The sequence below is a fragment of the Magallana gigas genome, chromosome 4, assembly GCF_963853765.1.
Source record: "Magallana gigas chromosome 4, xbMagGiga1.1, whole genome shotgun sequence".
Lineage (NCBI taxonomy): Eukaryota > Metazoa > Mollusca > Bivalvia > Ostreida > Ostreidae > Magallana > Magallana gigas.
In genome coordinates this window covers 30,510,485-30,531,911 of record NC_088856.1, presented here as the reverse complement: position 1 = coordinate 30,531,911, position 21,427 = coordinate 30,510,485, and the positions used below count along the sequence as shown (strand labels likewise).

The 21,427-nt window shown below is 33.9% G+C and overlaps 1 protein-coding gene across 7 annotated transcripts in view; it reads left to right on the top strand.

Annotated features, from left to right (window-relative positions):
* The first annotated feature begins 9,178 nt into the window (after positions 1-9,178).
* LOC105342273 (ubiquitin-like modifier-activating enzyme 1) overlaps positions 9,179-21,427 on the top strand; it is a 43,077-nt gene continuing 30,828 nt past the window's right edge. The window contains exons 1-11 of one of the 7 annotated variants that reach the window (XM_066082007.1): positions 9,179-9,409; positions 9,836-9,937; positions 12,399-12,434; positions 17,925-17,995; positions 18,314-18,482; positions 19,103-19,237; positions 19,521-19,627; positions 20,047-20,137; positions 20,422-20,554; positions 20,797-20,894; positions 21,071-21,217. In XM_066082007.1, the coding sequence (XP_065938079.1) occupies positions 9,836-9,937; positions 12,399-12,434; positions 17,925-17,995; positions 18,314-18,482; positions 19,103-19,237; positions 19,521-19,627; positions 20,047-20,137; positions 20,422-20,554; positions 20,797-20,894; positions 21,071-21,217 (1,089 nt within the window). In that variant the 5' untranslated portion in view covers positions 9,179-9,409. Of the gene's footprint in view, positions 9,410-9,563; positions 9,712-9,835; positions 9,938-12,071; positions 12,135-12,398; positions 12,435-16,353; positions 16,454-17,808; positions 17,834-17,924; positions 17,996-18,313; positions 18,483-19,102; positions 19,238-19,520; positions 19,628-20,046; positions 20,138-20,421; positions 20,555-20,796; positions 20,895-21,070; positions 21,218-21,427 lie in introns of those variants that run through there. The other 6 variants (XM_066082008.1, XM_066082009.1, XM_066082010.1 and 3 more) reach the window with 6 other exon arrangements.

The following is a 21,427-nucleotide window of genomic DNA, read 5'->3' as shown; positions in this document are numbered from 1 at the left end:
TTAACTGTACAGGTGACACAGTGATAAAATGTACAGGTGACACAGTGATAAATTGTACAGATGACACAGTGATAAACTGTACAGGTGACACAGTGATAAACTGTACAGGTGACACAGTGATTAACTGGTCAGGTGATACAGTGATTAACTGTACAGGTGACAAAGTGATTTACTGTACATGTGATGCAGTGATTAACTGTACAGGTGATACAGTGATTAATTGTACAGGTGACACAGTGATAAAAGGTACAGATGACACAGTGATAAACTGTACAGGTGACACAGTGATAATGTGACACAGTGATACATTGTACAGGTGACACAGTGATAAACTGTACACGTGACACAGTGATTAACTGTACAGGTGACACAGTGATTAACTGTACAGGTGACACAGTGATAAATTGTACAGGTGACACAGTGATAAAGTGTACAGATAACAAATTATACACCATACAGGTGACACAGTGATAAATTGTACATATGACACAGTGATTAACTGTTCAGGTAACCCAGTGATTTATTGTACAAGTGACACAGTGATTAATTGTACAGGTGACACAGCGATTAACTGTACAGGTGATACAGTGATTAACTATACAGGTGACACAATGATAAAAGGTACATATGACACAGTAATTAACTGTACAGATGATACAGTGATTAACTGTACATGTGACACAGTGACTTAATGTACAGGTGACACAGTGATCCACTGTATAGGTAACACAGTGATAAACTTTACAGATGACACAGTGATAAACTGTACAGGTGACACGTTGATAACTGTTAAAGTGACGCAGTAATTAACTGTACAGGTGACACAGTGATAACTGTACATGTGACACAGTGATAACTGTACAGGTGACACAGTGATAAACTGTCAAGTGACACAGTGATAAACTGTACAGGTGACACAGTGATAAACTATACAGGTGACACTGTGATAAATTGTACAGATAACACAGGGATAAACTGTACATGTGACACAGTGATAACTGTACAGGTGACACAGTGATAAACTGTCAAGTGACACAGTGATTACATGTACAAATGACACAGTGATTAACTGTACAGTTGACACAGTGATAAACATTGCACAGATGACAGTGATTAACTGTTCAGGTGACACAGTGATAAACTGTACAGGTGACAAAGTGATAAACTGTACAGCTGACACAGTGATAACTGTACAGGTGACACAGTGATAACTGTACAGGTAACACAGTGATTAACTGTACAGGTGACACTGTGATAAACTGTACAGGTGACAAAGTGATAAACTGTACAGCTGACACAGTGATAACTGTACAGGTGACACAGGGATTAACTGTACAGGTGACACTGTGATAAACTGTACATGTGACATTGTGATTTACTGTACAGGTGACATAGTGATAAACTGTACAGATGACAGTGATAAACTGTACAGGTGATACAGTGATAAATTGTACAGGTGACACAGTGATTTACAGTATAGGTGACACCGTGATAAATTGTACAGATAACACAATGATAAACTATACAGGTGACACAGTGATAAATCATACAAGTGACACAGATGTCTTCATGTACAGATGACACAGTGATTAACTGTTCAGGTAACACAGTGATAAATTGTAATGGTGACACAGTGACTAACTGTACAGGTGATACAGTGATTAATTGTACAGGTGACACAGTGATAAAAGGTATAGATGATACAGTGATAAACTGTACAGGTGACACAGTGATACATTGTACAGGTGACACATGATAAACTGTACAGATGCCAGTGATTAACTGTACAGGTGGCACAGTGATAACATGTACAAATGACACAGTGATAAATTGTACAGTTGACACAGTGATAAACATTGTACAGATGACATAGTGATAAACTGTACAGATGACAGTGATTAACTGTACAGGTGATACAGTTATAAATTGTACAGGTGACACAGTGATTTACAGTATAGGTGACACAGTGATAAACTGTACAGTTAATCACCTTGTCATCATTAAAGTGAATCCTCGTGCCACCTGTACCGTCAATCACTGTGTCATCTGTACAGTCAATCACTGTGTCATCTGTACAGTTTATCACTGTGTCATCTGTACAGTTTATCACTGTGTCATTTGTACAGTTTATCATTGTGTCATCTTCACAGTTAATCACTGTGTCATCTGTACAGTTTATCACTGTGTCATTTGTACAGTTTATCATTGTGTCATCTTTACAGTTAATCACTGTGTCATCTGTACAGTCTATCACTGTGTAACCCGTACATGTACAGTTAATCCCTGTGTTACCTGTACAGTTAATAAAATATACAAAGTGATAAACTGTACAGTTGACACAGTGATAACTGCACATGTGACACAGTGATAAACTGTACAGGTGACACGGTGATAAACTGTACAGGTGACAAAATGATAAACTGTACTGATGACACAGTGATTAACTGTACAGGTGACACTGTGATTTACTGTACATGTGACATAGTGATTAACTGTACAGGTGACATAGTGATAAACTGTACAGATGACAGTGATTAACTGTACAGGTGATACAGTGATAAATTGTACAGGTGACACAGTGATTTACAGTGTAGGTGACACAGTGATAAATTGTACAGATAACAAATGATAAACTATACAGGTGACACAGTGATAAATCATACAAGTGACACAGATGTCTTCATGTACAGATGACACAGTGATTAACTGTTCAGGTTACACGGTGATTAATTGTACAGGTGACACAGTGATTAACTGTACAGGTGATACAGTGATTAACTGTTCAGGTGACACAGTGATAAAAGGTACAGATGACACAGTGATAAACTGTACAGGTGACACAGTGATAAACTGTACATGTGACACAGTGATACATTGTACAGGTGACACATGATCAACTGTACAGATGACAGTGATTAACTGTACAGGTGATACAGTGATTAACTATTCATGTGACACAGTGATAAAATATACAGATGACACAGTGATAAACTGTACAAACGATACAGTGATTTACTGTACATGTGACACAGTGACTTAATGTACAGGTGACACAGTAACCAACTGTACAGGTGACACAGTGATAAATTGTACAGGTGACACAGTGATTAACTGTACAGGTGACACAGTGATTAACTGTACAGGTGACACAGTGATTAACTGTACAGGTGACACAGTGATAAAATGTACAGGTGACACAGTGATAAACTGTAGAGGTGAGACAGTGATTAATGTAAAGATGACACAGTGATTAACTGTACAGGTGACACAGTGATAATTTGTACAGGTGACACAGTGATAAACTGTAAAGGTGACACAGTGATTAACTGTACAGGTAATACAGGGATTAACTTTACATGTACGGGTTACACAGTGATAAACTGTACAGATGACACAGTGATTAACTGTAGAAGTGACACAGTGATAAACTGTAAAGATGACAGTGATTAACTGTACAGGTAACACAGTGATAAACTGTACAGATGACATAGTGACTAACTGTACAGGTGACACAGTGATTAACTGTACAGGTGACACAGTGATAAACTGTACAGATGACACAGTGATAAACTGTACAGATGACACAGTGATTAACTGTAAAGATGACACAGTGATAAACTGTACAGATGACACAGTGATAAACTGTACAGATGACACAGTGATAAACTGTACAGATGACACAGTGATTGACTGTACAGATGACACAGTGATTGACAGTACAGGTGACACGGTGATTAACTTTAATGATGACAAGGTGATTAACTGTACAGGTGACACAGTGATAAACTGTACTGGTGACACAGTGATAAATTGAACAGATAACACATGATAAACTATACAGGTGACACAGTTGTCTTCATATACAGGTGACATAGTGATTAACTGTTCAGGTAACACAGTGATTAACTGTACAGGTGACACAGTGATTAAATAAGCAGGTGATACAGTGATTAACTGTACATGTGACACAGTTGCTAAATGACACAGTTGCTAAATGACACAGTGACCCACTGTACAGGTAACACAGTTACTATCTGTACTAACTGCACATGTACATGTGATACATTGACCTAATGTACATATGATACCGTGACTAACTGTACAGGTGACAAATTGGCCTTATATATAGGTGACACAGTGATTAACTGTATAGGTGACACAGTAACTTGCTGTACATGTGACACAATGAATTATTGAACAGGTAACACAGCAACTTTTTTTTTTTTTTTTTTGTGAGTGAATATTTTATTGGCTCAACAATTATGGTACATATATTTTTAGAACATAATTCAAAAAGTTTCACACAACTTACTGTAGAGGTGAAACAGTGATTTACTATGTATGTGACACAGATCTGACTTATAAACTGGTTAACTGTGCAGGTAACACAGTGACTTATTTACTATACAGGTAACACAGTGACTTACTATACAGGCAAAACAGTGATTTACTGTGCAGGTGATATAGCGATTAACTGAACGGGTGACTCAGTGGCTTACTTTACAGGAACATACTGATTACCTGTGCAGGTGATACAGTGGCTTACACAGTACAAGTGACAAGGAGAGTTACGTACAAGTAGTCTCGACCAATCAATAAAAGGGGCGTATATTAAGCTAAGTACGCGTTCGTTTCTATAGAGCTATGAATGAACAATATATTTCCATCAGAAATAGATTTAATCATCCTCGATAGATGTAAATATATGGTTTTGAGAAAAAGATGAATTGAATTAAAATTGAATAATCTAATAATGAAACAATTATGACGTACGATCGAGAAAAATATCATGCTGTCGTAACTACGAGATCTTTCCTCGTACTAGCGACAATTTGGTCTAAACAAAATGTTTCATTTCTGCAAATGTAAAACAAAGGTTATAAGACCAATTTATATCCGAAAATGTTCTTGTGAAATTTCTGACTCGTCAAAAGGGCAAATTAATATACAAGATTTTAAAGAAAAAAATTAGTTATGAAAATTACATTAATATATTATTGCCACATAAACTCAGAAATAAATTTAGAACCGTAAGCCACCATATCCCAATGGAGACTGGGAGATGGAACATTTATTATTATTATACTTTCATGTTTAATATTGAAATCTGATTGGTTTAGACGCAGTTGATAATCCGTTCTATTACCCTCAGCGTTAGCAACACACTTAGCAACGGGTAACACAACGAATTGTTACATGCGCGTAAATCATGCGCGTATGGTTCGCCGTAGAAATCATGTCATTTCTATATAAAAGTAGTAAAACATTCTCTAAAATTAAGACATTTAGTATAATAAAATAAATAGTGCCTGTTTGGGAGGATAACAGTTGAAATTGACACCCCTCCAAAACCATTGTCAACCTCCGCTTCGCGTCGGTTGACAATGGTTTCCTCGGGGTGCCAATTTCAACTGTTACCCTCCCAAACAGGCACTATTTATATAATATTCCTCTAAACCAAAGAGTATGTAAACTCTGTAATTCAGGTCAAATTGCTGACGAATTTCATTATATTCTTAAAAGTAAAAAGTTATTGACGTTTTAATAGACATAATTAAATATCTTGATGATAAATATAATTTAATTCTGGTTGTAAAGCGGTGTATTTGATTAGATTGAAAAAATCAGCTAAAGTTGTATAACCCGGTTTTGATCGTCACAAGACACCTTACAATTCACCAACGTCCAAAACGTATTAATCCGCTTGACGTTACGTTTGAATTTTCTTTTTTTAAAAGCCATTGAAATGTATAGTAAATTACAGAAAATTAAGAAGAGGGGGGAACAAGATAGCGCAAATGCCCATTTGGTTTCGTTGTGAAAAACAATTTCAAATTCAATTTTTTCCAACTAAATACACTTGATAATGTAATACACAATGAATTACAAGTTTACAAAAGCACACAGTCAAACTATATTAATATTTTAACCAACGATAAGAAAACAAAATTAATTTTGAAGTTATAGTGGTATTGAACCCACAATCTAAAAACCCTATCTATTGATGTTACGTATTGTCTGGTTCTCTAACCACTGAGCAATTTCAGTAACAACAAACCTTATTGTTAAATGCTATATATGCGACTTCAACCACGAATTTAGGCACTTGTAGTATTTTTCTAAAACGATACAAAATGACATCTTTAAAGTATAGTGGGTCATCTCTCCACGTTTTTATTGATTGAAATTGGTTTGATTTCCTTTAAACCTTATATAAGCTATGACAAAAATATGGAGCCCAGAACCACCCTGTAAAAGAAAAAGCATTGAAGTTCTAAAAATGACACTATTTGGAGGTTTTGACACGCATACGCCAGTTTAAATCAACCTAGTATTCCAAATATTTAACATATAATATGTTTTACGGTGCGACCGTTGGGGCGAGCGCAGCAGGTGATCAAAATGAATTATGATAAATCAATAAAATAAAAGTAGTGACGTAAAGTAAATGAATTTGAATGCAAAATAAAATAAATATACCTATTTTTCCAGTACATTTTCATTATTCATACATGTAATTCATAAGATTAATTATTTATTTATATACCAATCTGATTAAAATCAGATCTTTGTAACGCTCCGAAATTCTGATAGTCGCTAACCAAAGTGTAGCGGAATTTGTCGGAACGGATCAAAGATCTGATTTTAATCAGATTGTTTATATACTGGTCGCACGCCAATATAGAATTTATCTAAGATAAAATGTTGTTGAATAATAAAGATTTTAACATATTGTACATTGCCGTTTATTTCCTCTTTTCTTGCACCAGACATTTTTATTAAACTTACAAATAAAAATTGACTCATCACAGATCCCCCCCCCCCCTCCCCCGTTTAAAAAAAAATCAAATTTACGTATAAAAAAAAATTGTTGATCACATAAGGAAAATGGATCCCCCGGGAGCATGTATTATCGTAAATAGTAGTGAAAATAAAGACACTTTTGAGCAGCTAAAGAGCTAAAGGCATACCACGCACTCCCCATTCCCCACCCCGATTAGAATTTTCCTGATTTTGAGAATTTTATATTTCTTTTTGCTTATGAAGATTTTTTGAATGATGTTGCCACGCCCCATTTAAAAAACGTTCCTGGAAATTACCGTAAATATAGTGAATAAAATAATTGTGAGCATTCATCCAAATGAGAGCAAGTTACAGCTGTTTCCTATCTCTGAAGAAATGTCCCGATTCGTTAGCTCTGCGAGATTTTGAGAAGATTTTGGTATTTATATTTCAGCAGATTTACAATAACTATTTAGAGTAGTTTCCCCTTATTGTGACGTCAAAGTTCACGTCAGTCAAGTGTAGTCTGTCTCTTTGAAAACACACTAGAAAAAACTACGCGAAAAATACTGTTTGGTTTACTTGAAAAGCATGATGTTCTGGAAATTACACAATTTATCTGTTTCTCAAAACTTTTACTTTGATTCTCGCGAGATGGTATCCAGTCTAGTGAGATCGGCCGACATTGAGGAATTGCATTGTGGGTCGAAATTTACTGACTCCGAAAAATTCTGTCGGATCTGTAAGAAATCCATTGTGACGTCACTCGAAAGGACGATAACTCCGGAAATTGGCGTTGTTTCAATGCATGTACGTAGTCTTTTATCTTGTTCTCGTGAGAGTGTGAAATGGGAAACCATAATTAACGAGGCCGAGTATAGAACGAGTACGCACGCTTTCGCGCAGCGTTTCATTTGTATTGTGACGTCATATTTTTGCTTGGTTGACGCCATGGCGTGATAGTTTCAACTACAGATATTCAGCGAAATTTGTTGAAAACTGCTCGTTTGATGTGTGAAATTGATATTATATAGTTGAATAAACATAAATGTCTCGAAGTATAAGCTGTATTTGGGCTCGGGTCGAAAACGTGAAAAGGGTTCCGCATGTCTAGCCCTCTGTCACGTTTTCTTAACCCGCCTAAATATAGCTTAATTCATATATTTCAAGACAATAACCATTTATTTAATATTTATGACCCTTAATATGTGATGTTATATATTTATTTATTACTTAAATATGTCTGAATGTTTTAATAATACTATAAAGATCACCATTTTCGCCTTTGTCAAATACAAAATAGCCATCATCTGACAAATCTGGGAAATTGGGCATACAAAAAACAACTTTGATAAGACCCCTGGAACAAACCAAGAGGTAAAAGTTTTTTTTTATTTGATCATTTGATGCCTTTTAGCAATAACTTTAATATGTAGAACAGAAAAAGAAATCCCTAGGGCAGAAGTTTTAAAAAGATGTAAAAAAATGTGCAAAATTGATACATTTTAAACAAAATCTCATAGGGTCCTATGTTAAAAATTAACAAACTTTGAGATGACCCCTTAAACAAACGGTGTGGTAAATGTCTTATTTTTTTATCTTACGATAATAATTATATCAGTAGAAATTCATGCAAAAAAATTCATTCAAAAATCTAGGGCAGAAAATATTAGACCCGGCCTCGTTAAAGGGAACTACTGGGACGATTAAAACAAGGCATTACTGGTCCGATTTACTGACGCCAAAAAAATCCGTTGAATGAATGTGCAAATAGTCCGAATTTTCTATTCACACACGCCTTGCCGGTAGAGCTCGCTTCGCGCCGGCGCTGCGCGCCGGCGAGCTGCGCTCGCTATAAATGTTATAAAACGATGTTATGGCAAATATAGTATTACATTGTTTTCAATAATTTAGGAAGAAATTATGAGATTTGTTAATATTTTAATTTAATAGCATCTAAGTATCTATCCTCAAATAGCTAGGCAGTTTACACGCCTTATTCACCCATCTTCTTGCATGTATAAGGAATGAACTCAATATCTACCCAAGTTATATTCGTATAACCTGGGTTGGAGCAATTTACGCTTCTTTATAATCTATTTTAACACGTCTTTCGTACTTTCTCGTGCAAACCGAAAAAAGCTTACTATATATAATTAGATTAACATCATATCTCAAACAAAGTTTAGGCAAAAAAAAATGGTTGATCGACTTTCTTTTGTTATAGTGTACATGTATTTTAAGACATGCTTTGTTGTTGTTGTTAAAGTTCTGGTGAATTTTGTTGTGTTAAAACCTTGTGAACTCGCGTACGTGTACAAAGAAAGAAATCGAACATTCTATAAATAGAATTCGTTCGCACATGACGTCATTGAATTTTACCCACAATCCCATCATTATAATGACATAGAAACAGGAAGTTCATTTATCAAAGATCAGAAAATAAGTTGGGAAACACCGTGTTAGTCAACGCTATATACGAAACGTTTGTAGGAACAATTACTTACAGTGATCGCAACATTCTCACCACATTTTGTTCGAGAACATTCGTTCACCTTACTATATTAAAGTTAACCGTTGACATCAGGATACAACAACACTTTCATGTGTATTGGATTAATCTTTGGTAAGACAGGGCGTTCTAAATTTTATTAATTTCTTCTAATGATAATATTTAAATAATTACATTCATTACATATTTATCCTGATTTTAATTTGTGTTGAAAATGTTTGATCAAGGTGAATATTCGGTGCAAGAATATACAAGTCGGCGGAACGATTCTGTGTATTCCACGAATACACTCGTCATTGTTATTTTTGGATTCTCCCCCTTTCTCGCACGTGTAGTAGTCGTTCCTAGTAGCCGCCATATTTTTAGACCGATCGTACGCCTGTGATTTTTACTGGCGATTTAATAACTCATTTCAGGTTGTATTCCGAATCATTTGTAGAAATAACTTCGAGGTCTAAACGCTTGTTAATCTTACTGAGATTTTAATCGATGATTTGTCTCTTGAAGCGTGTAACACACTTTTCCTTTGTGCTTTTATAGATGTCCAATTGTACTGATTCTGAAAGTCCCCCAGCCAAGAAAGCGAGAACAGAAGCCAACGGTACACACTGTACTTCTAATTCAAGTGAAACTGAAAATTTGGTAAGTGAAGAGTAAATCTGCCGATGCATTCCAGAATTTGCAGTCTTTCACGCAGTTTTCATGAATGTTATTTTTGCCTATACCCCACTTGTCTGAAATATTTGGCAAAATGACAGGTTATCACTATAGAATCATTTGCCATTTTCACGTAAGGAAAGCAAGTGACAATTGTTACTGTGATAATTTTTTCGATATTGTTGTTGCTCAAATAATGCTTACTGTACATGCAGATTTCTGACATGTGCATGCCAAATTAGGGGTGCTCACAATTTAATGTCATGATTATTATATTTTTTTGATTATTTTCTTTTAACCACATCTGGAAGTCCAATATAAAGTCTTGAAAACTAACTCTGTGTACATTAGTTTAAAATATGTTTCTTCATTACCCAAAATGATAAAGTATTACTAATCAAATGATAAAAATAAAAGGAACTGAATTTCAGATAAATGATTACCCTCTTGCAGAACTGAATATATATTTACATTCTCCAGTGTCTTTGCCTGTGATAACACTACGTATCGAGGCGCCAGCGGGGTGTGCTTATTTATATTTTAATATTTAATCGTACGATGGCTTAAAATTATATTTAAACATAAGTAATAAGGAATCATTCCTTGAATATTATGAGGTGAAAAGGCTTAACAAAAAAAATTGTGTGTTTCGGGTAACCCGACCTAACCTACAAAAATGGCCCGATCCTACCATTTTTATCTTATTTCCAATAAAAAAAATACGTTTTTAAATATGAAACAAACACTTTAAGAATTCATGCAAAAAAAATATGATGAAATAAAAAAAATCCCTACCTACCTAACCTAATTTTTTCATCATTGTTACCCTAATCACACAATTATTTTTTTTAGGCCTAATTTCGGTCTGGGCGTGATCAAATCTATCATAAAGCCTTTCGGGCTTTATTGGATTTGATTACGCCCTGACCAAAATTATCACCTCATAATACTCAAAGAATGATTCCTTATTCCTTATATAAAAATTGGGATTTATTTGACAAGCAATTATGGGAAATGTTGTATATCTACCAGTATTATAAGAAGCGTTCCATTGTTGGACCAGAATCAGGGGGATTGTAACATTGTAATAACCCAGCATAAAATTGTAACAGCAAATTTGTTTCCCTCCCTCCAAAAAAAATAAAAATGAAAAATCCTCTCTTGAAGATTCTCCAGTAAAATAATATTACATCTTAATTTAGCATTTATTTATATTACTACATATAAACTGTATAAATTTAGTGAAAAAAACCCCATCCATTTTAAATAAATTTTTCTAGCTCCATACAGAGCAGTTTAACAGGGTATCTAGGAGTTTAATGTAAAAAAATGGATTACCATCCCGCCATATAGAGTCCAGTTGGACTTTAAATTTGTCATTGACCATGTTGTCTATTAAATTTAAGTTGAAAGTCCAAGTGACTAACAAAAAAATAAATCTTGTCCTGGAGATACATGTATGTAAAATGAAAATGATTAGATTATTCTTACAATACTCGGTCTCAAGTTATCCTATTTTGCTTTTTTTCCCCATATCCTTAAATTTTATACCTTTAGTTTTAAACATTCAGTACCATGAAAAAATCCCAATATTCCCCCCTCCAGTTTGTCATGTTTCAATACACAACCGAAGAGTTTAAGGCAATAAGTCTTTGGGGATTTTGCATCGCAGAGGTCTGAAACATGAAACATGTGAGAGTACCTGGATGATCACATCCAAAAATTGTGTGAGGTATATATTCCAAGTTACTTCTGAATGATTAGAAATGTAAGAAGGAGAAATGGAAACATCATAAATCTCTATTATTATGAAATCTGTTTTTTTTTCCACGTGAAAAATGGTAACATGTCAATTTAAAAATCTTGAATATTTTTCCCTTTCATCAATTTTGGTTGCACTTCTCTGACAGTCAGATATGTGTATTTTTGTCAAAAATTGTCAAAATGTATTTAAAAAATAACTACATACCAACTATAGAAAATAGTCGTTAGTTTGAATATTTTATAGTATGTGTAATTCAGAAATAGATCTGCTTGAATTTTTTTTTCTTTGGACATTAAGTTTAAACCTGATCAACCAATTAAAACAACGGCAAATATGAACATCTGAGTGAATCATTTCTTCATTGCATGCATGGAGTCTTCCTGTGTAGGACTCGATGGAGACTGGAAATGGCAACTGGTGAATAAGAAATCAATACACTTAACATGATCAACTAACTTCTCAATGTATTAAATTCATTAAATTCCTTATAGGAAGAGAGATGAGGTCTGATGTTTAATGGTCGTTAAATTCATCAGCAGTAGTTTATGGCCCAGCATCGACGACAGGCAATTTCATTTCAGTATCAACACTGAAATGAGGTGGCCTGGTTTTTGAAACTTGTGTGATATTGAATCAGGCGTTCTTCTTCTTTTTTTATTTTCTTGTTGGATTTCAATTAAGATGGGAAACAAAGCTGACAAACCCGCCTCACAGAAGGTAATGAATTCCAGTCTGTGCTAAAAACATTGAAATTTACTCCCATCCACATTTGGATGAATTCGTTGAAAGCCATCGTCATATCTCATTGGCTGAGGATAGTAGAAGCATTTTAACAAGACCTTGGACTTTCGGTTGGACGTAGCTATCTATTTCCTGCACCAAAACAAGTTAAAAATGACGCAATTTCAAGCAAAATATACACTAATTGCATAGTCTTAACTCAAAAGCAAGACAAATCTTGTTGATTTCAAAGAGCCATGGCTGAGTGGCCAGCAATGAAATAGACAGGCCTTCGTCACATTGCTGTTTGACACAACTACCCAAAGTCCAAGCTCTTGTTAACATGTTTCTAAAGTGACAGCAGATAAAAACATTACAATCGTAGAGTCATTATCATCAAATTAAAATATTTGATGACAACTACTGTATAGCAAGTTATCTTTGGCTGGGTATTAAAGTGCTGATTTTGGCAGGAAACATAAAGTTGCTAATAAAAGAAAAATTTGGGAAAGTACAACTTCACATTACATGCATAAGCCTTAATTGGAGACTTATGAAGTAGAAATGATTGAAATTGTTGAAACAGCAAGTGTTCAAGTAATGATGTAACTCAATTAAAAAATAATTTATCAAATTTTATACCCCACCAAAGTAACGAGCTATACCGTAAAATAAAATCTTTACGTGACTAAGAAATCTCAAGGAACAATTTTCTTTTTATATATTCCTAGAATTTAGAGGTATATATCATTTTAAGAGTTGATAAACATTTGATCAAATCTGTCACAGTTGATCAGAATCTGCTTGCTTTTTGGTACAGACTGAACTGTTTTCGGCTGTTTGGTATTGTTTATGTCCGAGTCTGCTGCTAAAATGTTGAAGTGTCAGCGAATCTTGGATGTCAGAACTAGCTGGACTGTCTGAACACATTCTGATTATATATTGGAAGTAGATTTCTCCAGAGTGAGAGAGAAAGAGCCAATTTAAGGAAGCTCTTCTGCTAAAGAAGATCAATATAGTCTATAAATGGCAACAACCATCCAGCCCCCTTAAAAGATATGTCCAGTATGGTCTGACAATATGTACCGTATTTCACGGAATTTAGGTCGATACGGTTTATTGGGCGAAGGAGGCCGTTTTTAGCCATAATAAAAAAAAAGTATAAATAGGTCGACTTCGAAGAATTGGTCGAAAAATTACCGCTAGTTCTAATGAATAAATGGTTTAAACCAATAACGTTATCATATAGTAGCCTTTAATCTTATTTCACAGTTTTAAACAAAAGGGAAATAAAGTGTATTTCTTGAAAACATCGTAAGAAAATGTCTGAAATTGCGTCAAAATTTTCAAACCAAATAATTCAGTACAGCCGGTTTTAATTTAAGATCGTTTTTTATTACTTCCCTGCCATGTGTACAAACTGGTGTTAACCGGGGGATAGTTACCTAGCCTGGAGGCATGACTACGGTAGCACATGCCACCCTGTGTCTCTATGTGACTTTTTACTGTGTATATACACACGAGTCAACCTCTAATCTTATTGAAGCCTGCAGGCATGAGTAGCACGTGCCGAGAGTTCAACTGTGTATAAACAAAGTCAGCGCTACCCAGACTGATTTCAGAGACACCTGGCTAAAATTTCATCGAAAGTTTTATGTTGAATATACAGAAAATAACTTGTTCATGTATTCTATTATGAAAACAAATTGTTTTTTTTTTTATTTCTACCCGACGATATTTCCCCCCGTAATTACCCTTTGTACGGTTCTCATTTTACTTTTACCACGCGAAATCGATTTCCTGTTTATCGTAAGCACACGATCAAAATGCATGACAGCATTTAATGATTCAGTCAGTGATCTAAGTAAGAAATGTAAGAAGAAATAAATCTATTTACATTTAATTTTGTTAAAATGATAAATTACTACAGTATATTGATTAAAATCCATACGATTTTTACACAGAAATTCAAGCAGTATTAAAGTAAACACTCATAATTTTATTGGAGGGTTGCATAAATGTTTGCAAAATTCCAACCAAAAAAAAAAAAAACATAAATTGGGCGAAGCGATGAATAGGGCGAGGTCCACATGTCAGGGGTAAAAAGTATCGACCTAAATTACGTGAAATACGGTATAGGTTTCGCTTTCATTATGATAACCTACTTCTGTCCATAACAACAAGCTTTTTTGGTGATTTGTCTTTTATCTCTTTTATTGTACTTGGATTGCTTAAAATTTCTTTTTTACTGAACTAAAAAAAAAAAATGAAAATTAGTGCATTAGATCGTGAAATTTTGAGTTTATACAAAATAAAAAAAAAATGATACTTCCTCATTTTCCTGAAAGTAATTAAAACATGCTTTTAACATTTATTTGTATCATTGATTAAGCATTGAGATATTTCATACGGATATTTATTCATATTCATATGGATATTGAGACATTTCATATTGAATGGAAGCAATTGAATTTCTTGATATGCATTAAGAATCAACATGGTCGTCAAAATGATCTGTTCATTAATTTAAATTTCTTTTTTTGGGGGTGATGGTTGCAATGAACTATGAGTCAAGTTTAACCAACCTGCACTCCTCCCTTTTGTCTTGATTACTGCATGAAGCTGTTTATCCATTACATCATACTTTCACCAATGATCAGTGGTCGCCATTAATTTCAATAACAAAGTTGTTGCTTTGGGCACTGGGTTTGGTGTCATTCATTGATTCACTCATGTCTATGTACTCACCTGGTCTGCGTTTTACAAAAGATCTTACGACTTATGACCAAATTAATGAGTGCTTATTAATCACAAACTTATCATTATTTGAATATAATTTAATTCTGGTTGTAACGCGGCATTTGATTGGATAGAAAAATTAAGTTAAATTTGTATAACCTGGTTTGCACGTCACAAGACACGTCACAATGCACCAACGTACTAATTCACTTGAAGTTATGTTTGAATTTTGAACAGATTTATATCATTTTTAAAAGTAAAACGGACTCAATTTGTACAGCAAATTCCAGAAAATTAAATTATAAGGAATGAACTCAATATCTACCCAAGTTATACTCGTATAACCTGGGTTGGAGCAATTTACGCTTTTTTATAATCCGCTTCGCGGATTATAAAGCGTAAATTGCCCCAACCCAGGTTATACGAGTATAACTTGGGTAGACATTGAGTTCATTTCTTAATTAATGACTGTATAAAATAATTGTAGAAATTGAAATAAAGGTAAATAAATAGTATGATAATTATAAATTTTGTTACCCAAAGGGCATTCCATGAGACTAAAAATATTTACGACTTTGTCGTAAGTTCTTTATAAAACGCAGCCCTGGTCTAGACAAGACACGGAGACGCACTTCTACAATTAACACACATCAGTAACAGGATCGGGGCTTGCCAATTTATCTTCATTGGCCTCATTGCAAGCATTCAGCAGTTGATCATCTTTCTTGTAGTGTTAATTAAGGGAATTTTTAAGGGTCATTTGAACTATTTCTGATTGAAATTGGATGCGTTCATAAGATCAATATAAAATTTTTCTAATGTCGAGGAAATTAATAATTTTGCTGATGAGGGTTATAGGGACCCAAAGGGCAAGCATTATGCCTACCAGTTGAGGTGTGTATTTAAAAAATGAATGGAATTTGGATTTATATTGATGAGTTTTAATAAATGGTATAAATGATGTCACATCTCTCTCTCTATAAAACATAGATCAGTCAAATACTTTCCACTCCGCATTAAGCCAGTCATTGATCAAGATTATCTTTAAGTTATAGGACACCAAGACTGATTAATGTGCTGAATATCTATCATGTTAACAATATTATGACATGTATTGATATGATATCACAGCTGATATTTTGTTGACATTTGATAATCTTTCTTTGAAATAGGGATGGTTTTAATCTTCCGAAAGTCCTATTTTCACTTTCACTTTGTTTCTGATTCTTGGAAATTAAAATAATTGTGGTAGTGGACTACAAGCATCACATTTCTCGGTAAAATATACACCTTCTTTGACAAACTTGCTTATTAAAAAAAAAAAAGTCTGATTATTTGGATGTTTATAGCAACTTTTTCAGTAAATTGATTTATTTTCTATGTTTGCTCCTATGATATCTTTATTATATGTTTTCGTGTAATACTTTCTGTGGCGACAGCTAGAATTACATTGAAAAATGCAATGAACAGTACCCGGTATTTATTTTGCATGTACACATATTCTTTTTTTAAAAAATCAATATTTCAATTTCACTTTTCCTTTCTTTAGTGTATGGCCACAACCTTTGTTTGAGTCAACAAGCCTGTTTATTTAAAACACAATGCCATTCTTTTATTTTTGTCTCGCTTCCAACAAAATGTTGCATTGGATTTATTTTAAGATATATCATTCATCTATTTATAGTTACATTTTGCTGTGAATATTTCTTAATATTCAGTCTTTTCTTGCTTAAATTAGTGTTTGGATTGACAAGCCTGTTTGATCAGATTTATTTTTAGATATATTCAAGAGCATGCCTATATTTAGTTATGTTGAGTGGAGACATTTTAACATTTCCAAATATTGCTCTTATTAATCTTGTTTCCAGTTATGAATGACTGAAATCTAATCTGGTTGAATGTTTTGCTTTGTAATCCGGATGTGAACATAGAATATATAAAAAAAAAACCTCAAATGTGTTTCAGTCTTTAGAAATCAAAAATATTGTAATTACTTATTAATAATCTACATGCTCTAGCTTGTTAATAATGAACATTCAAGTAATCAGAAATGAAAATGTCTTATTTTTCACTTCTTAGTATAGTTTTCCTTGCTGCATCAACATAATGCAATTATTTGATGGTATTTCACTGTGCAGTAAAATATTTTGATAGTATATATCAATGTAATAAGATTATTTAATGATATTTATCCTTTATCAATGCAATACAACCATTTGATGCTACATGTATCAACAGATAAAACCATTTGATATGGCAAAATTGATATTTGTATTAAGCTGGAAAGTGTTGGAGAAGGGGGGGGGGGGGGGGAGGGTCGATGATTATTAATAAGACCTTCTATTCTTCATGCATGTTTTGTGTTATTATGTTCTGATTTTAAATTTGTAAACCTGTCTACACATCTGCATTGGTGAAAAAAAGAATTAAATGAGGTGTAAGGAAATGAAACGTGGGGTGTTCATTGTGTTGTTTCAAACTTGACGTGAAACCTAGCATGACTGAATAAAAAAAAATTGAAAAAGTATGTAGTCATGCAGATCAAATGCCTCTGGCGTCCAAGTTATTGATACAACACTGAAATAGGATATACACTGTATGCATAGGATGTCAATGAGGAAGGAATTATATTTTTTCCCTCGTTGAGCTATCTCATGGTATTTAATATAGTTATATATATTTGTGTGCCACTTAACCATCATTCTCTTCTTGTTTGTATGCTGAAGTCAAATTTTTGAATTCTTTCAGATTAGTATGGCTCAAAATGGGACGCTGGACGGAAAAGGTGAAATTGACGAGAGTCTGTACTCCAGACAGCTGTAAGTATTTTTGTCATGGTAACGTTAGTACATAAATTATGTATTAATTAATAAATTAATGAAACTGTGGAATAATAACTGAGTTCCCCAGTGTATTGTGTGCATCTAGATCTAGTTATGTTATATGGATTATGTGTGTGTCTGTGAAATGATCAATTTCATCATTCTGTGAATTGCAATCTGTATTCCTGTAATAAAAAAATATTGAAGAAAAATATTAAATATTGAATTTATTTATTTACTTAAACATTGTGAATAAACAGAGTCTGAAATACTTTAAAAGAATTGCTTGATTTACATGATTTTTTTTTTATATAGATATGTGCTTGGACATGAAGCGATGCGAAGAATGGCCAACTCCAATGTCCTGATTGCCGGAATGAAAGGCCTGGGGGTGGAAGTGGCCAAAAATGTGGTGCTCGGAGGAGTCAAGTCGGTCACCATTCAGGACACTGAGAATGCTGGCTGGGGAGACCTAAGCTCACAGGTATGTGATGTACATGTACATTAGTATTCCAATTTTTATACCAAGTTATGGCTTAGAAGGCTTGGAAGATTATAATAAGGTGTGTTGGAAAGGACTCATTGCAAGAATTGTGTCAGTGAAATTTCCATAGATTCCTAATTAAATGAGAGGAATAAATATCTGCGTAAAATAGAGAGAAGCACCCCCTCATGGATTTTAAAATCCCACTTTTATGTTCTGAAAGTAAAGAATTTGAAGAGATAAGGTTAAAAGTTTTGCATGTTCTTGTGATTTGATACAGAAAAGCGGTATCACAGAATTATTACTCCTGTAAAATACAGTAAGCCTGTTGTTAGCTTAGTATTCATTGGTAATTTTCTACCTACAGCATAAAAAAATTTGCTTGTACGACATAGAACAATGAGTTTGTGTGGAAGTAAGATAGAGCTTGATATTCCATATAAGAAATTTCATTCAAAAATGGCAAAGCGTGTCTTGAGAATTTGGCACCATATACCATTATAAATAGGTTATTTCTGTAGTAATTACTCAATTTCCTTCTCTGAATCAATTTCCTGGATATAAGCCCACATACTAGTCATTTTTCCTGGATGACAGCAAACTATTTTTGGTACTTGCAGTTTTTTCTTCAAGAGAGTGACATAGGAAAGAATCGGGCAACTGTAACCGCCCCTAAACTTGGTGAGCTGAACACCTATGTACCTGTTAATGAGAGCACAGACCCCCTCAATGAGGCGTTCATCAAGGGATTTCAGGTAAGAAGTAGACACATGGCTTTCCATCCAATTATAATATCTCCCAAGTAAAAGACCTAGAGAAAAAAAAAAGGTCTCTCGTCACAATCTACTGCATACATGTGTATAACATTGTAAATATTGGATTTTTTAAAATTTAAATGCTGTTTTAGAAACCATTTTCCGTAAAATGTCTTTGAATTTCTTAATTGTTTTTATTGAGATGTGAATTGAGGATATATTTTAATTACTCAGTTATTTTTAGCTTGAAATAATTTACTAGTCTTTATGATTTCATTTGTAGGTAGTTGTCCTGACTAACTCAAAATTGGAGGAGAAAATCCGAATTGGAGAGATCTGCCACAAGAACAACATTAAATTCATTTCTGTTGATTCCAGAGGACTGTTTGCGTAAGTTTTAATTTTGTTGGACTTGAGCTGATGTTCGTTTATTGAATGAAATGGTTTGCCTTATTTATGTTAACCTTATTTTCTGCAAGCTTTATCTCCAAGCGAATAGTTAAGATAAAAGTGCACTTAAACAATTCAAGTTCATTTTATGAAATTTACATTTCTATCAGTAAACTTCATTGAAAGAGCTCAGTTCTTTTCTTGAAAATTGTCAGGTTTTCCATAGTAAAAATTTCCATGATATTGATTTTAAAAAGGCATTCTGTATGTGATGAAAATTCAGGCAAATGATGAATACCAATGGTGTATGAAGCTCCTTGTTGTTTGTTCCTTATCAGTCATAGTCGCTATAGAAACTAGGACTGAGGCTCATTGTCTGGTTATAGTAATGTTAATGTGGGGGTTTTGATTTTTGGCAGGGAGCTGTTTTGCGACTTTGGAGATAATTTCGTGGTGAATGATGTGGATGGGGAGGAGCCCATCTCAAACATGGTGGCATCCATCACTAAGGTAAGGCAGACCCAGACAGATTAAAAAAAGACCCTATTCCTGGCTGCATGGTGGTGCAGCTGGGTTTGACATACAGTAAAAGTCATTCTGATCAGGGTGAATGTGAAACACTAAATAAGTTAAAAATAATTTAGGTTAAAATTTATTGTTCCTTATTCAAACTTGACATTTTTTTCTCATGGTGTCTGTGGAGAATGAAATAACTCTATTATGTAAATATGAAAAAAATTCAAAATATACAAGTGTTCAAATGATGCAGGCTGAACAATTTGATCTATTTTTAGGATAAAGAGGGCGTGGTCACTTGTTTGGACGAGGCCCGCCATGGGTACGAGGACGGGGATCACGTCACTTTCACTGAGATACAGGGAATGACTGAGCTCAATGGGTGTAAACCAATCAAAATCAAAGTGCTAGGTAATTCTCCCTCGGTTTATTTCCTTTAAAACATTTGAATCAATTTACTTCAGAATATATGGATTTCCTACTTCATCTATATGTACATGTGTATGTTGAAAAAAACAGTTTTTGATTTACTTTTGGGCTGTGCCAATTTAATATTTGGAGATACTGTAAAAAAGAAGATACATGTACGTATTAAAGAAAAGTTTTGTTGTGTTTTTGTTGTTGTTATCTGATAAATGCTTTGTTAATTGCAGGACCGTACACGTTTAGCATTGGAGATACAAGCAAATTTTCCAACTATGAAAGAGGGGGAGTTGTTTCCCAAGTCAAGACTCATAAAACGATTCACTTTGTAAGTTTATACAACTGTATATTGTGTCAGTTTATTTTTTTCCAGCTTTTTCCTATTGATTTTTTTATTAATGTTGTTTCAAAATTAGGGTTCAATTTTGTAACTAAGGAATTGAATAAAAAAAAAATTGTCTACCTTACAACTCATTATTGATTTTTATTTATTTGTGCATTCAGAAATCCATCAAGGCTGCTATGGATGCCCCCGAGTTCCTCATGACAGACTTTGCTAAGTTTGACCGCCCCGGTCAGTTACACATTGGTTTCCAGGCTCTGTATGAATTTCAGAAACAGAAAGGACAGCTGCCTCGTAGTCGATGCAAGGTCAGTTTTAATTATATTCATTGAAACAATACTTTTATACTTCCAAATTCCAATTTTTTCTTTAAGAAACAATAACTTAAAAATTTCAAAGTCCCAATTTTTTGGAGGTGAGTAATCAAAACTAAAAAAAATTTGCTTGTTGTTTATAGAACAGAAACCTTAGATGTTTAAGAAAGTGAATCAGTAAAATTTTGATTTTGAAGCTTTTTT